We start from the raw sequence: 23249 nt of genomic DNA, 5'->3' as shown, positions 1-23249 counted from the left end.
TAAGAAGACAGGCAACACCAAGTGTTGAAAACAAAGTAATGCAACTAACATCGCATTCTCAGATACTGAGACTATAAGTTGGTGCAAACATTTGGAAAATCTGTTTGTACATCTACTAACTCTGAACATATGCACATTCTCTCACCCAGTTACTTCATCCCAGGCCATACACCCAACAGAAGGCTATAAAAATGTGCACCAAAGGAGAGAAACAAGGATTTTCACAGCAAAATTAATTATACTGACAAAAATCAATATAAACTCCATGAAGGCAATTGAAAGGTGGTATAAACTCCATAAAGGCAATTGAAAGAGACTGATTAAGAAGCAGTTCATAAACACAATAGCAGGGCATGGGAGGAGGACAAAGGGAGAAAGGAGGGAGGACAAAGCAGAAAAGAGAATTCTTGTTTACAATTCTGCACCCATCCCCTTCTTCCAGTTCCTCACTCTGGTCTTTCTTTCCAGTCTCTGAGAGATGAGAGCACCTGGGCAGGATTTCTCCCTGCTTCAGTTCCCGACAACATCTGTGCCCATTCTTCTGTCCAGGGCACAACCGAGCAGCCACTCTGCCTGAAGATTTCTCGAATTAACTACAAAGCCACACTCTAGCATTCATGACTGTCCCGAATACATTCTGAGCTCATTTTCCACCATTGATCCCCTTGATTCTTAGCACATAACTCGCCCACAACTTGAAGCTCCTTCTGTGTGGTCCCTGCAAACTCGGGAATTCTCCTGGCTCTCTGATCAAGCTGCTCCCTCCATCTTGAGCTGTGCTGGCCACCATGACGTCAACCACAAGAGGCCAAATGACCACTTCACTAGTCCAATCTCAGCTGTACTATGACTGTAAAAGTATGTACTGTATTTTGAAGGAACTATGAAAAAGATGAATGTAGCTATCTCATTATTGATTTTATATTGGTATGTGTTGAAATGATAACATTTGGATATTTCATGTTCAATAAAATACACTGTTAAAATTAACCTCACTTGTTTCTTTTTCCTCTTCTGATGTGGCTACTAGAAAATTTTAAATTAAGAAATTTAAATTTTTTTTTAAAATTTGAAGAAATTATATTTCTTCTGAGCAGTGCTGAATACATTCTCTGGTAGCATACTGGAAAATCACATAAAGGATAAAAATAATGTTATCCTTAGTTTCACAAGTCAAACTTAATTACTATTAAAATGTGAGTATATTTCCTTTAGTTTATTTTTTTCCTATATACTTTTACATAATTGCATTGTATCTACAATTTTATGCCCTGCTTTTGAATATAATTAGGTGCTTTATTTTCTAATAATACCAAAAAATAAATCCCTTCTAGAAAAATTTAAATGTGAGAAAAGAAAGGGTAAAAATTACAGTAACATTTATTCAATTCTTTCAAACTAAATTAAGAAAATCCCTAAGAATCCTATCTCAGAGATATTCTTTCATTATGAGGAAAAGTTCATGTACAAGCAGTTCCCAAGGTACAAAGTGAGGACCTGCTTGCTGCATCCTTACCCTAGTGTGCAAAATCAGATATTTAGATTATTTGAAGTGTGTACAAAATAAATATGCATCGGGCCTCAGCAATTGTCACAAAGGATCCCTATAAGAGGAATCATGGACTTTAACGCATGGTCTGTGTAACATTCATTTGCCTGCATAGAGATATTCCTTAATCTTTACTTTTTAGTTATATTTGGAATAGTTTGAGATTGTCAAATAGAGCAATAACTTTTGGTTGTTAAAGTTATGCAATATCTTGCTGCTTGTGGCTGAGGAATACAAAATATTTCAGATCAACTTAGCTTATACCATTCTATTTTAGATATAAAAATATATTTTTTCTAAAATCATAAACTCTTAGAAATAAAGACACTTTCACAGAATCTAATAACATGAAAAAACAAAGACAAAGATCTTTTCCCAATGAAAGACCCTGCTGTAATTCAAATTGACTAAGCTATTTTTTTTAGCATTTAGCAATTCACTGAAAATCTACAGAAACATTAGAAATTCCTCCAGACTGTATGAAAAGCTAGGAGCTTAAAAGAACAAGAGTTTTAGAGGTAACTAATCATTTACATGACACGGGGGAAAAAAAAGGAGAACTGAAACTGGGAAATTCCTCTCAAGAAGAAAGGAGAGCCATCCTGTAAAAGTAGCCCACACTCAAGGAGGAAGGACATGCACTCTGCAAACTCTTGAAGACTCAGCTTCAGCACCTACTAGCAGAACAGGCAGCCCTGGGCCTGATTTCACCATGACCTACCGGTGCCTCCTCCAGATGGTTCTCCTGCTGTGTCTCTCCACCACAGCTCTTTGCAGGAGCTACAGCTTGCTTCGATTCCAACAAGAGCGGAGCCTTGAGGTGTGTCAGAACCTCCTGTGGCAGTTACCTGCAACTCCTCAACATTACCTGGAGGCCAGGATGGACTTCCAGGTCCCTGAGGAGATGAAGCAAGCACAGCAGTTCCAGAAGGAAGATGCCGTATTGGTCATGTATGAGATGCTCCAGCACATCTTCAATATTCTCACCAGAGACTTCTCCAGCACTGGCTGGTCTGACACCATCACTGAGCACCTCCTTGAGGAACTCTATGGGCAGATGAATCGTCTGGAGCCAATCCAGAAGGAAATAATGCAGAAGCAAACCTCCACTATGGGAGACACGACCATTCTTCGCCTGAAGAAATATTACTTCACCCTCGGGCAGTACCTCAATTCCAAGGAGCACAACAGGTGTGCCTGGGCAGTCGTGCAAGTGCAATTGCTCAGGAACTTTTCTTTCCTGAAGAGCCTAACAGGTTCCCTCCGGGACTGAACATCTCCCACCTGTGGCTCTGGGAATGGACAATGTGACTTTGAGGTGAGACTCCAGCCAGCAGAGGCTCTTGAGGTAAATGACGATGAAAGGCACTGATTTCAATGACAGTTAAAGACTAAGCTGTTTTTAAATTGATTTATGCATTATATATTTATTTAAACTTTTATATGGGAAATAAATTATTTATGAAACAAAAGTCAATGTGGCAGTTTCAATGTCAACTTGATTTTCGTGACAACACAGATTAAAAATTGCAGAGCACCTTGGAGACATTCATTGCAAAACAAGCCTGCAGAGTAGTAGAGTTTCTGCCCCCTGCATTTGAGGAATTTAAAATACAAGGAAGCCATGAGGAATGTCCGAGTTATATGCATGCACTCCATGTATCCACACAGTCTACCCGCGCTTGTCTTGTTCATGTCTTTAAATGTACCAGATGGCTCATACCGGAGGGCCCCTCTATATGATGTGGGCTTTTTTCCTCTTTTTTTTTTTTTTTTCAGTTGGGGGAAAATGTACACCACCTTACATTTGAGAGTCTTACAAAGTAAGCCTTCTTTATGCCAATAAAATTTGGACAAATTCCACTTAATTTATCAAATTCTTAGTAAAGTCAATGAAAATTTCTGACCTTCTAAATGTCCTCAGTTGCTTGTACACTCCAACCCTTATTTCCAGCAACGCAGTCCTCAGAAAGAGGTTTCAGGAACATGAGTCGAAAATTACTTAAGACTGTCTTGAGGGTCATTAGAAATTGTCAAACATGCTAATTCACTCAATTAAAAATAAGAGAAAAGTCATCTTGAAAATATTAAGTTTACATCTGTGAAAGATAGAAAAGTAAAACGATATTAAATACTTGTTTTAGTACACAGAAAATATAGTTTAAATAAAGTTGAATAAAATGCTACTGTTATATACAAAATATATTTTAATATTCTATGCTTAATAGTTAAAATACCTTCTATAAATTTATTATAAAATTGGAAACGTGAAATATTTCATTTAAAATAAGTATATAATTCAATATAAAATTAATTCAAACAAAAAAGTGCTGCGCTTTTAAAAATATTCCTAGTTTTCAGCTATTCAACACTTACTCCCCACACTTCAAGGCTGAATCCTTGAGAGACCCTGAAAATTCCAGAGCATTCCAGGGGCGCACACTTCTTTGGTCCCTGACCCAGGTGGTGGCCGCGTTCCTTCTCACCCCCAGAAAGTCCCCCAAACCGTCTCATGGTTATTTGTGTCCTGGCCACCGCTGACTTCTCCTCTGGCTGCAACGCACTCCCAGGGTCCCATAGCCAGTCTCATCCCCTTGGCTGTTTCTCACGTTGTCCAAAATGGCTCTAAGCCTATAGCCTCACTGACTCCCCCTGGCTCCGCTTTGTGCTCAAGGTCCTCCCATCGTCCCATCTCTCACAGTCTCACCCCCACCGCCGGGTTTAACTTGGTCCACGCCGCGGTGCCACCGCCCCAAGCCGATAGTCTCATCACCTGTGCTCGCTTTCACTTTGTCCCCAAAGCCGTCCAGTCAACTCAAAGCCAAAAGCCTCAGCGCTGCCACCGTGTTTCATTGTGTGCCCAACGCCTTTCCATCCTGCCACAGCGAATAGTCTCGTCGCCACTTCCAGGGTCCCCTGTGTGGACCACACCCATCCATCGTCCGGTGGCCTCATCCCTCCGCAGGGTTTAACTTTGTCTCAAAGCTGTCCAATCGTCCCACCAGCAGTAGTTTTCCGCCACCGCCCGGTTTCACTTTGTCTGCAACGCGGACTCCTCCTCTCAGAGCCAAGCAGGGCTCCCCTGTGTGAGAAACGCCCTCCCATCACCCCACAGCCAATAGTCTGCGATGTTCTGACAAGGTCGTCCCAAAGCCAATATTCTCAAAGCTGTCTATCTCAACGCCCATGCTGGCTTTCATTTTGGCCGCAACGCTATCTATCCTCTGAAAACCAAGACTCCTTGCCACCGCTGACTTCCCCTTTTTGCCCAACGACCTCCCATGGTCCCAGCGCCTATAGGCTTATCGCAAAGCGGTGTTTCACTTCAGCTCCAAAGACATCGCCCAAGGTCTCATCCCACCGCCCTGTTTCACTTTGTGCAACACGCCCTCCCATTGTGAAATACAGAATAGTCTCCTGGCCAGCGCCAGGCTCCCCTACACGAGCAATGCCCTCGCATAGTCACCCGTAGACAAATGTCTCATCGCCGATGCTGGCTTTCACTTTGTCCGCAACGCCGTCCACTCTTCTCAGAGCCACCACCACTTTCCCCTTTATGCCCAACGTCTGCCCATGCTCCCATCGCCTATAGGCTCACGGCCGCCGCCGGTTTCCCCTTTGTGCACCACATCGCTGTCCTGCCTTCCCATCGCCAAGAATCCCATCTCCTCCGCGGTGTTTCACTTTTCCTCAAAGCTGACCCATATTCAGATCACCCAAGGCCTCATCCCCACCTCCGGGTTTAAATTGGACCTCAACTCTTGACACTGTCCCATAGCAAATGGGCTCATCGCCACTGCCGGGTATCGCCCCGTAGCCGATACTGTCATTGCCGCCACTGTGTTTCATTTTGTTCCGAACTCCCTCCCATAGTCCCACAGCGAATAGTCTCCGCTCCACCGCCGGATTCGACCGTCCATCCCGACCCCTACTCCGCCCCCTAATCGTGGTAAAGACAATAGTCTCATCGCGGCCACTGTGTTCCACTTGGTGCCGAACGCTCTCCCATCATCGCACAGCAAAGCGCCTCCTAGCCACCGCGGGATTCGACCCTGTGAGCAACGCCCCAGCAGGTCCCACAGCGAATAGTCTCTGAGCCGCCGCGCTCCGTGTGCGCAACGCCCACTCCCCGTGTTTCACCTGGTGCACGACCCCCTCCCATCCTTCCACAGCTTATGGTTTTCAAGCCAACGCGGGATTCCGAGGTGTTCGCCGCGCTCCCCCCACCCCGCCCAATCAGTGCAGCACAGCTAGTTGTTTCATTCCAGACACTGTGTTTCACTAGGTCAGCAACGGCCCATATGAGCCGGCACCAGCAGTGTCTTGCTCACCCTCTAGTTTCACTTTGGGCACAGCGCTGTCCATCCTCGCATCGCCAATAATCGCATCACCGCTGCCGGTCCCTTTGAGCTGTGGGTTCCGTCGCGCCGGAAGTGAGCGCCAATCTATAAAATCAGCCTCATCTCGCTCGAACCCCTGCCTTGGGGTTCTGTTCCTCAAACATGGCCAGTTCCGGTTGATATGTGGAAAGAAAGCCCACTACTCAGGCGATCTTTCCGAGAATGCAATATTCTGGCTCTCGACTCAGGACAGCGGAAACCAGGCCTTTCCACAAAAGAGCTAATGATACGCGCACCCTTGAATCAGTGCTCCTATAAAAAGCTCTGTGGAACCTTGCGTCCTGTCTCTCCAGCAGCCCCACGAGAGTCAGCTGCAAACTCTCCCAAGACTGCGATTCAAAAGCCAAAACGATGGAACCACAGCATCCATGCTCTCGCGCTCGCCTGGAGAAGCAGGCGGTCTGCGGGTCCATCTCAGCGCTTTCTCATCGTTTCGCGGTGCTCGCTCGCCCCCTGCCGGCCGTCTGCAGAAGCACTGACATTCTCTATGGCCCACATCCCCTTGCTGGTGGAAGGAGCTGCTTACATCCCTGCTTGCTTTCTTTGCTGGAATGAGCCAGGGATCCACCGCCAGAAACACAAGGAAATCTTCAAACTCCTGAAATAGATGCAAAGGATCCGCTCTCAGTCGCGCCTAAAGGACAGAGCCACTTCACATTTCCTCGGAAAAGAGAGATGATCACTCCAGTGCAGATGACTCAGGGCCCCTGCAACCACTATCTGATGCTCCAGCAGAGCTTCCAACTCTTCATCACGGAGGACAGCCATGCTACCCTGCAGCCCGGATCAGAGCCTGAAACAACTGGAGCCGATGGAAGGAGACAATCTGTGCTGTTCTCACGGGACTTCCTGCCAGGGAGTATTTACATGGCATCCATCTCTACCTCAGGGAGCTGGAATACAGCCACTTTGCCTGAGAGGCTGTCAGAGTGGAAATGAAAAGGGCCTTTCCCTCATGTAGGAATCTTCAAAGAAATGGCAACAATAAGGGTGTTTATATTTGTAACACTCGCTAATGAATTCCATTATTGTTTGCTTCCTGTTCCAAAGCGATTGCAGCTCATACTTCCTCAGTCACAGAACACCGAAATGAAAATCATGATTTTTCAGAAGCAGGTGAGGACAGCAGGGCAGAATGTCTTTTCTTGTATAAAGATCTTGTGATCATCATTGAAAAGATCTCTTGATGTCTGCGGGGCTGGTATTTTCTATACTCAGCGTTCAGAGTTTCTTTCTCATGGACAGGTTTTCACGATCCTCTTTTCTTAAATATCTTTTTCAGTTAATTCTAGGTGCTATAAAGAATAAACTGTGCAGATTTTCATCATGATAGAAATGTATCTTTCCTTCTCTGAAGAGCACAATGCAGGCCTTCCGGATCAGGTGAACCTTCTGGTTTGCTCGCATTCAAAGGGTGATTCAGGGACATGGGTACCTTCTGTTCTGTGGCTTTTTCCATCAAGAGTATGTGACTCCAAGTTTGTCTGTGGTACTTGGATCTAGTACACTCAGCAGTAAAGGGATGAAGTCTGGTGGCTCACAGGGGATGCTTCTATGTACCAGGACTATACAGGGTGAGAGCCCTTCCTCTCGAGTTCCATGGCCTGGGTTTATCCTCATGGGAATCTCACGGCAAGCAAGTTGGGAAACTATTGGGTGATGAACGGATGAAGAGATAAGTTCAGGGTGCTGACTTTCAAAAATGCACAACACGAAAGTTGAAAGTTAAGTGTTTGGGTGGCAAAATAAGGACTGCAGTCCAGGAGACAGCACCTCAGTTAGCTCTGAGAAGCTGTTCCAAAGACACACAGAGGGATATATGTGATTTTGGTGAAGGGGCAATACATGCAATCAGGTGCCTATTTTTTGTGGAAGTTTTCTGCCAGTGTCGTGAAGGTTTCTTGGAGTCACAAGACCAATCGTCACCATGACGGATTTCCATGCTTTTCTAGCTATGAGGAGATAGAAGAACCATTGAGTTAAAATAGGCTCCTGAAAACAGCTCACCTTCTGAAGACTTGCTCTGCCAGTTTTCCCTGCACACAGAATGCCTCACTTCTGCTTTCCACCCTAGATTCCTTTCCAGGGGTGTTGAAACGCAGCTGCAAGAAGACATGATTTAATCCTTGTAGGGAGATGGCAAGCGCCAATGGCACGTGCTAGTTTGTACTTGACAGGGCATGAGGCCAGGTTTCACGGTTGCACTATTTGTTCAAATGAAGTTCTGGTAGGGGTCGAGGGGAACAAGGATTGTTCTTGCTTGCACACACTTCCTTAAAATACAGTCTGACCCAAATGCTTTTTTTCCAAGTTCAGCTTTGGGGAGAATGACAAGAATGCCTGTCATAATTCACAGTATCATCGGCTGTTTGAAAGAAACGTCCAAGGTGATTCCCAAAGGCATTGCCTGCAGGGAAATATCCACAGTGTAGACACATTACAGGCTGTTTCCTTACTACCTGAGGGAGACAAGAAAAGAATAATCAGGCAGTTCCTTGCAACTAGGTGAGGATGACTGAAGAAAAAGTCATGAGTGAGTCTTCCATTTGGCTCCAGGCCCAAGAGCCTCATCCTGATCTTCTACATATTGCAAATGGAAAGTTGAAGACAGTCTTCCTAATAATGATCTTCAAAAAACAACTCACACATGCTGTGTGCGAGGACAAAAAAACAAAAACAAATTTTTGTATCCACAAAGAGTTAAGCGATAAATTTAATTGCAACTGATGAAACACTATATAAAATACTTGACACATTACTCTGCTTAGTCTATTAATACCACTAACATTCATTTAATTCGCCTTGCTGTTATTCTGCTGATGAGGTAACATTTATGGTTCAGGAAAATAAATAGTACAAGATAAGATAGTAATTCAATAAACATTTGCTGTTCACCCTATTATGTTAAAGTAGCAAAACACATGTGTATGCTTATTTAATATATATTGTACAAGTGTGTGTATTTATATATGTGTATATATTTTTGTTCAGTCGCTTAGTTGTGTCCGACTGTCTGTGACCCCATGAACTGTAGCATGCCAGGCGTCCCCGTACTTCACTATCTCCCAAGTTTGCTCAAACTCATGTCTGTTGAGTCAGTGATGCCAAGCAACCATCTCATCCTCTGTTGCCCCCTTCTCCTCCTGCCTTCAATCATCCACAGCATCAGGGTCATTTTCAAAGGGTGGGATTCTTCTCAGAAGGTGGCCAAAGTATTAGAGCTTCAGTTTCAGCATCAGTCCTTTCAATGCGTATTCAGGGTTGATGTCCTTTAGGATTGACTGGTTTGAGCTCCCTGCAGTCCAAGGGACTCTCAAAGACTCTTCTTCAGGACCACAATTCAAAAACATCAATTCTTCGGCGCGCACTTTCTTAATGATGCAAATCACATCCATATATGACCACTGGAAAAACCATAGCCTTGACTAGACAGCCCTTTGTTGGTAACATGGTATCTCTGCTGTTTAACACACTGTCTAGGTTTCTCATATAATTTCTTCCAAGAGAAAGAGTCTTTTAATTTTGTGGCTGCAGTCACCATCTGTAGTAACTTTGGACCCCAAGAAAATGAAATCTGACAGGGTTGCCACTTTTTCCCCATTTATTTGCCATGAAGTGATAGCACTGTTATGCCATGATCTTTGTTTTTTGAATGTTGATGCAACTATATATGTATATGTATATGTATTTTTTTGCGGGGTCTGGTTTAGCTGTGCCTCAAATTGGTTCTCTCAAAAGGTGGTTAATTTAGGTCAGGGAAACAATGGTTGTTACAGAGATTCTGTTTTACATGATGGCTGAAGATTTTCAAAATTTGAATTTTTGAAATTGCTATTATAATGGAAAATTTATTTATTGAGATTGGCATATTCATTCCAAAGAATCCTCTCTGTTTTGTTTTCCATGCATACAATCTGAATTGTGATACACAGAATGAAATATTCTAAATACAAAAGAAATGTTTCAACAATTAGAACATTTAAATAGAATTTGGGACTACAACATTTCCATCTTAAATCCTGATGCTTTTCTAAGTTCAAATTAATAAAATAAAGTGTAACCACCACTCCTGTCCAAGTGTTCAAGTGATTAGAATCTGCCTTTCTTAGCCCAGGCCAGTGTCCTTGCCACGTCCAGGCAACCCATGTTTTTCTTAGGCACTTTTATACAGTTTTCATATTGCTGCCTCTTCTTTGTCATTTGTATCTCAGTTTGTAAAAGCTGTGCTAATGCTCCTACAATCTTTTCTATTTCCACTTTGAGGTTTATTGCAAAAACAGGAACAGAAAACAGACATGAATAGAACAGTTAATGTATTTCCTCTGTGATTTTTCAAGAGATCAAAACTTTCCACTCATTGAACATTCCTAGAAAATAAAAGTAAGCCGTGAATGAAGAAGTAATGCACCTAGGTAAACAGAAATAAATGATGTAGTTGAAAAACATACAGTGACATCTCTGCCAAATGACAAAATGTCACTTAACTACACAAACAGGGATGCAGAGCTCTACAGATGACAGATTTCAGAGCAGCTTATGTGACACTGTTTAACTGCAGACAGAGCCAAGGAGGGTGGCAGGCTCTTAGGCACAGTGTTACCTAAAAGGATAGAGGACCGCTCTGCTAACTCCCAGTATCTATTTATTTATCTTTATTTGTCTGTTTACATTTCTCAGTCTTTGTGGAGGTTATGGGATTCTGAGAATATAGACCTATTAACTCACCCTGAAAAGAGACTGGGGTACAGACTGGACGGTCACCCTATTCATGTGTGAGAGGTCAGCTGTTCCATGGAAGCGACTAGATGTAGTGTTTGGACAGCACATCATGTTCACCAGAGATGAGATTAGATGTGATAATGTTGACCAGTGAGCTGAGCATTAAGGGAAGGAAGCAGGTCATCTCAGGGAAATTCTATCCAGTTTCCATAGATGGATGTGCGAATTTTCTGCCTCATGGGAACAGTTAACGGATACTGAATGCTTATATTTCCAAGCATTGTCAGAAGTACGTTATGTCCTACAATCTTCAGAAAAACCCAGTGAAACCTCTATGATGATCAGTTCCATTTAAGAGGAGAAACCGTAGTGCCGCAGGTCACACAGGCAGTGCAGGCTGGAGCTGTGACATCAACCCAGGGATCTTGCCCCATGTCCACTGTCTCATGCACTGGACCCAGCTGTCTGCTCTGACAATGTGTTTCCTATTTTAGAGGAACACTTAGTAAGGTCTTCCTTTCCAACTCCTATTCTTCATTATCACAAAAGTGCCATTCTCTCGTTCCAGGGACGATACAATCATTAGATGAAAGCTGAGTACACAGTTCCCTTTGCACCTGATAAGTTCCAATCCTGTATTTCAAGCGGTATTTTGTTGAGCTCTACAGAGGAGCCTGGCAGATTATGGCAACTAAACAACAACTCTGAGAGTCTCGGTCTCCACCTGAGATAATATTTTGAGAAATTATCCAGAAAGTTAAAAAATCCATTTAAATTTCTCTTACTATCTTTGTTTTCAGAAAATTCTCATTTTCTGAAACTGTCTTCAGATACTAGGTCTACTCAAACTTTGGTGTGGATAGTTCTCTAAGAACTACTTCTGGGACAGAGCTGAAGCTCCAATACTTCGGCCGCCTGATGGGAAGAGCCCACTCACTGGAAAAGACCCTGATGCTGGGAAAGGGCAGGACGAGAAGGGATCAACAGAGGATGAGATGATTTGATCGCTTTGGATCAACTCAATGAACATGAATTTTAACGAACTCTGAGAGATAGAGAAGGACAGGGAAGCCTGGCGTGCTGTAGTCCATGGGATCAAAGAATCAGACATGGCTTAGTGACAAACAACAATGGGACAGAGACCCCTCTGTGCACTTCCTCTGGGACAGACACCTTCCTGAATTCTCCACATGTGCCATTACTGCCTTTAGGGGGCTTACATTCTCTCAAGGCAGTCAAATGTTGCATAATTAGATGGATTATATAGTTCACTTTCCAGTGAAATATTTAAGGGGATAAGATTATCTGCACTATCACACAGAGACTGAAGCAAAGTATCCTGTGAAATATTGCAGTGGTAGAGGAGAAAGAGAAATAAACACAGGCAAACATGAGTTGTTTAGGACAACCAGCACCTTAAAAAGTGCCTTGTGGATTATAGTTGCATAATAACTCACTTTTAACAAATGATATCAGTGATATTGTTCCCTATAATGTCTCCAGGGAGCTTAAGGCCTACTCAGGTGATATCATAAAGGTACATACACAACCGAAACCTTTTAAAGAAGGGAGAAAAGGGTCAATGAGGGACAAATGAGAAAAATCAAAAGCTTCTCTCATAAGCTCTTTTCAGACTAAACATTTCTTGGTGACCTGGAAAAGCCACATTTGTATGAATATTTCTTCCTTCTCCGACTTTGACCAGGCTCTTCTCCCAGGAACAAATAAGGAGGTGTGAAAAGCATAATATACGGCTGTGTAGATATCAACCACAGCAGCACGCAGGATTTGATGTTCCCCACCTAGGCACTCATGGCAAAAATTAGCACTTTTATTGATTTCATTAGAAAGAGTAGAAAAAGAAAGGAAAGGGCAAACTGGAAAAATCCAGGAAATGAACGTTTCTCGAGTGACTCTTTAAGAGTCACCCATCACCCCAAGCCCTCAGAACTGGCCTAGACCTCCCCTGCAGGCGGTCCTGCAAGCCCCCAGCATCCCAGTGGCCCTCCCCATCTCTGTGCTGCGGGCCCTGGTGATGCTCTGCTCCAGCCCCACGTGCTCCCTGGGCTGTGAGCTGCCTGCCGGCCACGGCAATCTGGAAAGCTTCACACGCTGGAGTCAGATGGAGAAAGTGCCCATTGTGTTCTGTCTGAGGGACAGGACTGACTTCAGATTCCTCAGACCCTGGTGCCCGGGACCAGGCGTGAGAAGACAGAAGCCACAGCTGTTGTGCGCGAGTTGCTCCAGCAGACCTTCCAGCTCTTCAGCACCACGGGCTCCTCTGCAGGTCGGGACGAGAGCCTCCTGGACAGATTCCTCGTGGGACTTGATCAGCAGCTGGAGGACGTGGACACGAGTCTGAGGGAGGGAAGGACCCTGGAACAGTCACCTCTAGGCAGTGAGAACTCCAGATTGGCTGTGAAGAGTTACTTCCAGTGAATCAGTGTGTATTTCAAAGAGAAAGAATACAGCCGCTCTGCCTGGGAGGTTGTCAGCGTGGAAATCAGAAGGTGCTTGGTCTTTGCCAACAAGCTCATCAGAAAACTCAGGATATAAAAATGACATTGATTCTGAAAACAGTGCATCTGGTCAGCTAAATGGCTATTTTCTAAGAATCACTGCAACCTTTAACTCTATTTTTGTGTCAGATGAAACATAAATAATAGCTAATATATGGGATTATTTAAATGTTTGTTAAATGTTTTGTTACCATAACTGTGCAAAACAGATTTAAGAATCCATTTTCCATGTCTTAAAAACCTGTAATATTTATTTATTTAAATTCTCGGAAATATTAGGCTGTTCATAGCATTTAAACATTTATCTTTCATAAGATATTTGCTTTGTACTATATTTTGTATAAGGCTACTCTTGTTTTTCAGTAGAGAAAATAAAAGTAATTTGAAAAAAAAAAATTGACTTGCACACACCATTGAGTAAAATCTAACCCAAAGCCTGATCCTAGAAGATAAACCTGTACTGAAGTCACCTGAATAAAGAGGGAATGGGGTCACCCACCCTGGGTCATAGAAGGAACAAGGGACAATGTGAGGAGGGACTGAATGTGATTCTTGAGACATAGACTAGAGGTGGGGGGGAGATGAGTGGAGAAAAGCCCAGGTCATGGACTCAGGTGCCTGCTTGGGGCCTGTGAGAACCGGAGCGCCTTCAAGGGTTAGTGGAGAGCCACATACATCATGCGGGGAAGGAAATGGCACCCCACTCCAGTGTTCGTGCCTGGAGACTCCCAGCAACGGTGGAGACTAGTGGGCTGCCGTCTATGGAGTAGCACAGAGTCGGACACGACTGAAGCGACTTAGCAGCAGCAGCAGCACATCCATCATGGGAGGTCAATCTGCATCTGTGGAGTCTAGGATCCTGGAGTAGGATGAGGAAGGGAGAGGAAGTTTTCTACACTTGGCCATTCCTGAGAAAAGAGTCTTCCTGAACTCTTCAAATGGAGGCAAGAAGAACAAGGCAGGCTGGGGACTGCAGAGACAGCTAAGAGAGGCCATGTGGAACCAGTAGCTACCATGATAAACGTGACTCTAAAGAAGTAAAAGGGTTTCTTGAGCTTACTTATATATATTAAACACACATGTCATCGCTAAACTTTTAAATAAATCATACAAAGGAATGCCTACCCTTGACTTCTAGGAAGATGCACTCAAATCCTATACTGTTAACAATTGAATGGGTATCCTTCTAGACATTTTCATATGTAGTTAATAAATCTATACATATGGACATACTAATGTATATCACATAAATATCGATTTTTCATGTACTTCACTTTCTCATTTATTTATATTCTTAGCAAATAGGTCTTTGGGATTTTTCTTCATTAGTACATAAAAATAGATTGCCCAGGTATAAATTGCTGCATTATGTCTTAACTGCAAAACTAAGATAATCATAAAAGCTTATCTTGAAAGTGTGCTAAGAGTAATTGCCTTAATTTATAGCACATGCTCAGCATGGTACCAGACACTTCCCAAGTGCTCCTTACATATTAACTCTTTTATTTGAATCTGGTTAGAAGATTATTTCCTGAAGTTCTGGGTCTGTGGTCAGGAAGATGAGGCAGTTCCCAGAGAGCTATTCAGAGACAGATTCCTGCAGCTCACCCACCACACAGTGAGGGGACAAATAGCCATTCACTGGGATGAGGAGGCCAAGCCTGTTGCAACAATCCTCAGAGTTCTAGATGGAAACATTCCTATGTGGCACACAGGCCAGCTGTCTACAAGGACTCACCCCCATCCTCACTGGATTCTTGGTTCTCCTGGACTTTAGGAGCTCAGAGAATCAGTCAGGAAAACACAGGCATCTGGCAGGCAGTCAGGAGGATCCTCTGCTCTGAGCACTCAACTCAGCCAGGAGGACAGGCCAGAGGGGATTCCCAGGCTGGATCCTGAAATCCCTTTTGGCACCTTGCATTTAGTTTCCTTTTCACTTGTTGCATCAACTTCCTTGCTATTTTTGCCTTCTGGGGTTCATGACGCAATCTCTGAGGATGTACCAAAACTCAAGGCACTTGTCGGTTTTGAGTATGTAGATGGCTTTGCTTTGGGCTGTTTCACTTTAAGGAAGATTCAGAAACTGCCTCAGAGACAGGAAACTAACCCAGAACCCACACAGTGGGACTTGCTCACATGTCAGCAGAGGGGGGCCTCTAAGGCTTGTTCAGCAGCTGCAGCCAATGTGTTGTCCCTTTTAACCATTTTCTCAACCTTGAGGGGCCTGACTCACTGCACCCCTGATAGTGATTCTGAGAATTAAAGTCCAGCTCAGAGAACGGTCTGGGATCTGAAGTAAATGCAGGCTTGATGCAGACGGGCATGTTCTGAAACGGCCAGTCTGAGTGTCCAGCAGCAGTAGGTCCTGGCAGGAAACAGTGAAAACAAGGCCTGCGCTGCTCCTGCCTGTTCCTGGGCCATCGACCCTCTGATGGGACCATTCTGAGAGTGACAGGGGTGCAGAGTGTGGGATCTTCTGGTTGGGTATGTTCTGGAGGAGTTAGAAGAGCTAGGCATAGAGGCCTTCAGCCAAGTACCTAGTTCCAGCTGCATCCTGATTGAGCTAGAAAAAAATCACACAATGAGTCTATCCAAGGCCTGTCACAAGATGTCCAGCCTGTGAGAAAGGGCAAGAGAGGACTGCAACCAGGAGCACTTAGATCTCTGTGCACATTGTCCCTCTCCACACCAGGTGGGAGGCCTGAGGAGGGGCTCTGGGCCCACCAGCTGTTGGCTGTGAGCACAGGGCAATGCCAACCTGGGCACAGTCAGCCTCAGGTGCTGAGAGAGGGCGAGAGCGAGGCCGCAGCTGGAAGGTGGGAAGACACGCTCTTCCCTCAAGCTGGAGACGGACTTTCCATTGTGGTCCTGAAGCTTCATAGGAGCTCTCTAGGTTGCTGAGCAAAATGTCTCCAGTTTAGGTTGGCCTATTTTTAAATGCTGTATATATTTATACAAATGGTTTGTGTTTTCTTTTGAACTGAGTTTCTCTTACTCACTACTATGTTTGTGCATTTATTGTGCTTCTTATATCTTGTTATTAACAACCCTATCATAAGCATAGATAACAACTTATCTATTTATGCCATTTTAAGGGATTTTATGTCATTTGGTATTTAGTACTGTTATAAATAGTGCTGGTATAACTGTTCTTTACTTACATCCTGATGCATATTCACTTGATTTTTTTCCCAGGGTGATTGCTGGAGTTACTAGATCATAGGCTATGCATATTTCAACTATGCTACAAAATGTTTTGTAAAGTACAAATTTATACAACAGATCACAGTTGCTCTATATGATCATCACCATTGACACATTCAGTCCTTTAAAATTTTTATTTGCAGACAATATACTGCTGCTGCTGCTAAGTCACTTCAGTCGTGTCCGACTTTGTGTGACCCCAGAGACGGCAGCCCACCAGGCTCCCCCACCCCTGGGATTCTCCAGGCAAGAACACTGGAGTGGGTTGCCATTTCCTTCTCCAATGCATGAAAGTGAAAAGTGAAAGTGAAGTCACTCAGTCCTGTCTGACTCTTCAGGACCCCATGGACTGCAGCCTACCAGGCTCCTCCATCCATGGGATTTTGCAGACAATATACATTTATTTAAAAATTTAAAAATCCAACCAAATACTTTTAGATATAGTGTTTGTAAAGTTAGCCAGATTAAAAACCAAAATTATTTCAATACGTTTGTGTATGAAAATGCAAGGAAAACATAGTCCATTAAAAAGTAAAAATGCAATGAAAAACTGTTTCATTCATTCTTGCAAGAACAGTAAATAATAAATATGTTGGAAAAAAAACCCTCAGAAAGAATGTGAAAAATATGTAATCAAGCCAGTAGCAAAACTTTATTGAGAGCCATTTTAAAAAATAGTCCATAAATTGGCAGCATTTGCTTCTTTTGTTTATGAAGTGGTTAAGAAACATTTGCTAAATATTTGCTCACTAAATGACAGTGTGCGTCTCAGTAGGAGGTAACCTTGGCAGTCTCCTATTATAGACTCTGTATTCCCTTCTCAAGGATGCTGACCACCTCATCACATGTTCACATGTCTTTCGCTCACTCAGAAGAATTAGTTGGGAAAGTTGCTTAATCCTTATTGATGATCAAGATGAAAAAAAAGACAATCTCAATGTAACAGAGAAAGCTTCAATTCTTCATTAGTTTCTGGCCATCGAATTTTAATCAAATTTCAATTATACACTTGTCCTTAGAGGCCAAAAGTGAAGGTAATTGGGCCTGTCAATGCTACATTCAAAAGGATTAAAGTCGAGGGCTTCCCTGGTAGGCCAGTGGTTAAGAACCACCTGCCAGTGCAGGGGACCTGGGTCCCAGCCCCGCTCAGGGAGGATGACATGTGCTGAGAGGCCCCTGCGCCTGTGCCCCACAACTACTGAGCTGGGCCCTGGAGTCTGTGCTCTGCAGCAGGAGAGAGCTCCGCAGGGAGAAGCCCGAGCAGCTCAGCCAGACAGCAGCCCACGCTTGCTCCAACTGGAGAAAGCCCGCCTGCTGCCACAAAGAGCCAGTCCAGTCACAAACTATTATTAAAAATTACCCAGTCTACACTTTATGAAGAGCTCCCAATGCCTCTCCCTCCCCGCCCCCTCCCACACACACTCTGGTTGTAGCAACTTTTTATTTAGTTTCTTATTTTTGGTTCCGAGACTTGTGGGATCTTAGTTCTCTGACCAGGGATGGAACTCGGGCCTCCTGCCCTGAAAGCATAGAGTCCCAACCACTAGATCTCCGGGGAATTCCCAGATCGCCTTCGTTTTTTACCTAATGTTCTTTTTCTCTTCTGGGATGTCATTTAGGATGCCCATTACCTGTAATTGCCACGTTTTCTCAGGCACCTCTGGTATGACAGTTTCTCAGTAGTAGACATTTTATATTATTGTCAATGGTATCATCTTTAAATGTCATTTTCCAACTTTTAATTGCTCATGTAAAAAGAAGTGGTTGAGTTTTAGTGTTGATCTTGTTTTCCTACTGCTCCCTCCATCTTGAGCTGTGTTGGTCACCGTGGAGCCGACAGCCCCATGTGGCCAGCTGAGCGCTTGACTAGTCCAGCCTGAGCTGTACTGTGACTAACAGCGTGTACTCTATTTTGGAGGCACTATGGAAAAGAAGAATGTAACTATCTCACTTCTAATATTGTATTGCTTTATGTTGAAATGATAACATTTAGAAATATTGTTAAGTAAAATATACTGTTAAAATTATCTTTTTTCTGTTTACTCTTTTGATGTGGCCTACAGAAAATTTTAAATTGCACATTCATATAAAAAGAAGTGGTCTTTTAATTTCCTAGCTGCAGTCACCATCTGCACTGATTTTGGAGCCCAAGCAAAGAAAGTCTGTCACTCTTTCCATTGTTTCCCCATCTATTTACCATGAAGTGATAATGAGTTTGAACAAACTCCGGGAGGTACTGAAGGACAGGGAAGCCTGGCATTCTGCATCCCATGGGGTCGCAAAAAGTCGGACCCGATTTAGTGACTGATAGACAACAACAAGGTTGATAAAGTTATGTGATGTCTTGCTCCTTATGGCTAAGGCCTCCAAAACAATTCAGAACAACTTAGTTTAACAACATTCTATTTTGTTTTTTATATACATTATTATTTCTTTTAATTAAATATTTTTAGTTTTAATTCAATGATAATTGCTTTACAATATTGTGTTGGTTTCTGCCATATAGCAACATGAATCAGCCACAGGTATACATATATTCCCTCCCTCTGGAACCTCTCCCACCCCTCTAGGAACATCACTCTATTTTAGAGAGAAAAAAATAGGTGCCTTTTAAAAAATCATAAACTGCATGTATTATATTTAAATCATACATATATCATGTGTTTATTGTTCATCAACTTAGTTTAATATTATTCTCTTTCAGACAGAAAAAAATTGGTATCTTTTTAAAAATCATTAACTGCAAGTATTATTGTTTGGTAATAGCAGATTTGAGAATTAAACCTAATTCTTATGAAAAAGAAAACTCTTACAAACAAGGCCTCCTCTCCACAAATCTCATAATATGAAAAGAAAAAAAAAAGAAAAATCTTTTCAAAATGAAAGAATCCTATAACAATCTAGTTCAAAATATTTGGCTTATATTTTTCTTTAACATTCAGCAATTCAGAGAAACTTTAAATAACGTTAGAAATTCTCAGGTACTATATCTTTTTTCCCCATGGTATATATAAATTAAAATAGCAAAGAGCTTAAAGAAAAAGAGTTTTAGAGGCAACTAATAATTCAAATGACATGGGAAAACTGAAAGGGAGACCTGAAAGTGGGAAATTCCTCTCAAATAGAAAGAATGGAGGGCCACCCTGTATAAGGAGGCCACACTCAAGGAGGAAGGACATTCACTCTGCAAACTCTTGAAGACTCAGCTTCAGCACCTACTAGCAGAACAGGCAGCCCTGGGCCTGATTTCACCATGACCTACCGGTGCCTCCTCCAGATGGTTCTCCTGCTGTGTCTCTCCACCACAGCTCTTTGCAGGAGCTACAGCTTGCTTCGATTCCAACAAGGGCGGAGCCTTGAGGTGTGCCAGAAACTCCTGTGGCAGTTACCTTCAACTCCTCAACATTGCCTTGAGTTCAGGATGGACTTCCAGATGCCTGAGGAGATGAAGCAAGCACAGCAGTTCCGGAAGGAAGATGCTGTATTGGTCATGTATGAGATGCTCCAGCACATATTCCATATTCTCACCAGAGACTTCTCCAGCACTGGCTGGTCTGACACCATCATTGAGCACCTCCTTGTGGAACTCTATGGGCAGATGAATCGTCTGGAGCCAATCCAGAAGGAAATAATGCAGAAGCAAAACTCCACTATGGGAGACACGACCGTTGTTCACCTGAAGAAATATTACTTCAACCTCGGGCAGTACCTCAAGTCCAAGGAGCACAACAGGTGTGCCTGGACAGTCGTGCAAGTGCAATTGCTCAGGAACTTTTCTTTCCTGAAGAGCCTAACAGGTTCCCTCCGGGACTGAACATCTCCCACCTGTGGCTCTGGGAAGGGACAATGTGACTTTGAGGTGAGACTCTTCAGCAGCAGAGGCTCTTGAAGTAACTGACGATGCAAGGCACTGAATTTCAATGGACAGTTAAAGACTAACCTATTTTTAAATTGATTTATGCATTATTTATTTATTTAAACTTTTATATGAGAAATAAATTATTTATGAAACAAAAGTCAATGTGGCAGTTTCAATGTCAACTTGATTTTCCTGACAACACAGATTAAAAATTGCAGAGCACCTTGCAGACATTCATTGCAAAACAAGCCTGCAGAGTAGTCGAGTTTCTGGGCCCTGCCTTTGAGGAATTTGAAATACAAGGAAGCTGTGTGGGATGTCCGAGTTATATGCATGCTCTCCTTGTATCCACACAGTCTACGTGCTCTTGTCTTGTTCACTCCTTTAAATGTACCATATAGCTCATGCCGGAGGGCCCCTCTATATGATGTGAGGGTTTCTTCCTCTCCTTTTTTTTTCCACTGGGGTAAACTGTACACCACCTTATATTTGAGAGTCTTACAAAGTAAGTCTTCTTTAAACCAATAAAATTTGGGGAAATTTTACTCTATTTATCAAATTCTTAGTAAAGTAAATGAAAAATTCTGACCTTCTAAATGTCCTCAGTTGCTCCTACACTCCAACCCTTATTTTCAACAATGTAATCCTCAGAAAGAGGTTTCAGGAACATGAGTCGAAAATTACTTAAGACTGTCTTGGGGGTCATTAGAAATTGTCAAACATGCTAATTCACTCAATTAAAAATAAGAGAAAAGTCATCTTGAAAATATTAAGTTTGCATTCATGGAAGATAGAAAAGTAAAATGATATTAAATACTTGTTTTAGTACACAGAAAATATAGTTTAAATAAAGTTTAATAAAATGCTACTGTTATATACAAAATATATTTTAATATTCTATGCTTATTAGTTAAAATACCTTCCATAAATTTATTATAAAATTGGAAACGTGAGATATTTCTTTTAAATAAGTATACAATTCAATATAAAATTAATTCAAAAAATAAAGTGCTGTGCTTTTAAAAATATTCCTAGTTTTCCGCTATTCAACACTTACTCCCCAACTTCAAGGCTGAATCCTTGAGAGACCCTGAAAATTCCAGAGCATTCCAGGGGAGCACACTTCTTTGGTCCCTGACCCAGGTGGTGGCCGCGTTCCTTCTCACCCCCAGAAAGTCCCCCAAACCGTCCCATGGTTATTTGTGTCCTGGCCACCGCTGACTTCTCCTCTGGCTGCAACGCACTCCCAGGGTCCCATAGCCAGTCTCATCGCCTTGGCTGTTTCTCACGTTGTCCAAAATGGCTCTAAGCCTATAGCCTCACTGACTCCCCCTGGCTCCGCTTGGTGCTCAAGGTCCTCCCATCGTCCCATCTCTCACAGTCTCACCCCCACCGTCCGTTTTAACTCTGTCCACACCGCGGTGCCACCGCCCCAAGCCGATTGTCTCATCACCTATGCTCGCTTTCACTTTGTCCGCGAAGCCGTCCCGTCCACTCGAAGCCAAAAGCCTCAGCGCTGCCACCGTGTTTCATTGTGTGCCCAACGCCTTTCCATCCTGCCTCAGCGAATAGTCTCGTCGCCACTTCCAGGGTCCCCTGTGTGGACCACACCCATCCATCGTCCGGTGGTCTCATCCCTCCGCAGGGTTTAACTTTGTCTCAAAGCTGTCCAATCGTCCCACCGCCAGCAGTTTTCTGCCACCGTCCTGTTTCACTTTGTCCGCAACGCGGACTCCTCCTCTCAGAGCCAAGCAGGGCTCCCCTGTGTGAGAAACGCCCTCCCATCGCCCCACAGCCAATAGTCTGCGATGTTCTGACAAGGTCTCTTCGCCTATAGGCATCGTCCCAAAGCCAATGGTCTCAAAGCTGTCTGTCTCAACGCCCATGCTGGCTTTCATTTTTGCCGCAACTGCTATGTATCCTCTGAAAAGCAAGACTCCTTGCCACCGCCGACTTCCCCTTTTTGCCGAACGACCTCCCATGGTCCCAGCGCCTACAGGCTCATCGACAAAGCGGTGTTTCACTTCAGCTCCAAGGACATCGCGCAAAGTCTCATCCCACCGCCGTTTCACTTCGTGCATAACGCCCTCCCATCGTGCCATAGGGAATAGTCTCCTGGCCAGCGCCAGGATCCCCTAAGTGACCAACGCCCTCGCATAGTCCCCGTAGACAAATGTCTCATCGCCGATGCTGGCTTTCACTTTGTCCGCAACGCTGTCCACTCTTCTCAGAGCCACCACCACTTTCCCCTTTATGCCCAACGTCCGCCCGTGGTCCCATCGCCTATAGGCTCACGGCCGCCTCCGGTTTCCCCTTTGCGCACCACATCGCTGTCCCGCCTTCCCATCGCCAAGAATCCATCTCCACCGCGGTGTTTCACTTTTCCTCAAAGCTGCCCGGTACTCAGATCACCCAAGGCCTCATCCCCACCGCCGGGTTTAAATTGGACCTCAACTCTTGCCATTGTCCCATAGCAAATGGGCTCATCGCCACCGCCGGGTATCGCCCCGTAGCCGATATTGTCATTGCGGCCACTGTGTTTCATTTTGTTCCGAACTCCCTCCCATAGTCCCACAGCGAATAGTTTCGGCTCCACCGCGGGATTCGACCCTCCATCCTGGCCCCTATTCCGCCCCCCAATCGTGGTAAAGCCAATAGTCTCATAGCGGCCACTGTGTTCCACTTGGTGCCGAATGCTCTCCATCATCCCACAGCAAAGCGCCTCCTAGCCACCGCGGGATGCGACCCTGTCCCACAGCGAATAGGCTCTGAGCCGCCGCGCTCCGTATGCGCAACGCCCACTCCCCCGTGCTTCACCTGGTGCACGACCCCCTCCCATCCTTCGACAGCTTATCCTCTTTAAGCCAACGCGGGATTCATGCGTGATCGCCACGCTCCCCTCCCATCCCCCGTCAATGCGGCACAGCTGGTTGTCTCCTCTCGGTTACCGTGTTTCACTAGGTCAGCAACGGCCCATATGAGTCGGCAGCCAGTAGTGT

General features: G+C 44.0%; 2 protein-coding genes across 2 annotated transcripts; both read left to right on the top strand.

The window, feature by feature from the left end:
- Positions 1-2261: 2261 nt before the first annotated feature.
- On the top strand, positions 2262-2822 carry LOC128052636 (interferon beta-2-like). Its single transcript, XM_052645218.1, has one exon. The coding sequence runs from the start codon at positions 2262-2264 to the stop codon at positions 2820-2822; it is 561 nt and encodes a 186-aa protein (XP_052501178.1).
- Positions 2823-19644: 16822 nt separating this feature from the next.
- LOC128052639 (interferon beta-2-like) lies at positions 19645-20205 on the top strand. Its single transcript, XM_052645222.1, has one exon. It carries the CDS (start codon positions 19645-19647, stop codon positions 20203-20205), a length of 561 nt encoding a protein of 186 aa, XP_052501182.1.
- The last annotated feature ends 3044 nt before the right edge of the window (positions 20206-23249 follow it).

The sequence above is a fragment of the Budorcas taxicolor genome, chromosome 8 (genome assembly GCF_023091745.1).
Source record: "Budorcas taxicolor isolate Tak-1 chromosome 8, Takin1.1, whole genome shotgun sequence".
Lineage (NCBI taxonomy): Eukaryota > Metazoa > Chordata > Mammalia > Artiodactyla > Bovidae > Budorcas > Budorcas taxicolor.
Note: the sequence above shows the minus strand (reverse complement) of the source record. Positions and strands in the feature narration are given on the sequence as shown.

Bases quoted from the DNA above. Each gene is read 5' to 3' on its own strand.
- LOC128052636 (XM_052645218.1), top strand. From the start codon at position 2,262: ATGACCTACCGGTGCCTCCTCCAGATGGTTCTCCTGCTGTGTCTCTCC.
- LOC128052639 (XM_052645222.1), top strand. From the start codon at position 19,645: ATGACCTACCGGTGCCTCCTCCAGATGGTTCTCCTGCTGTGTCTCTCC.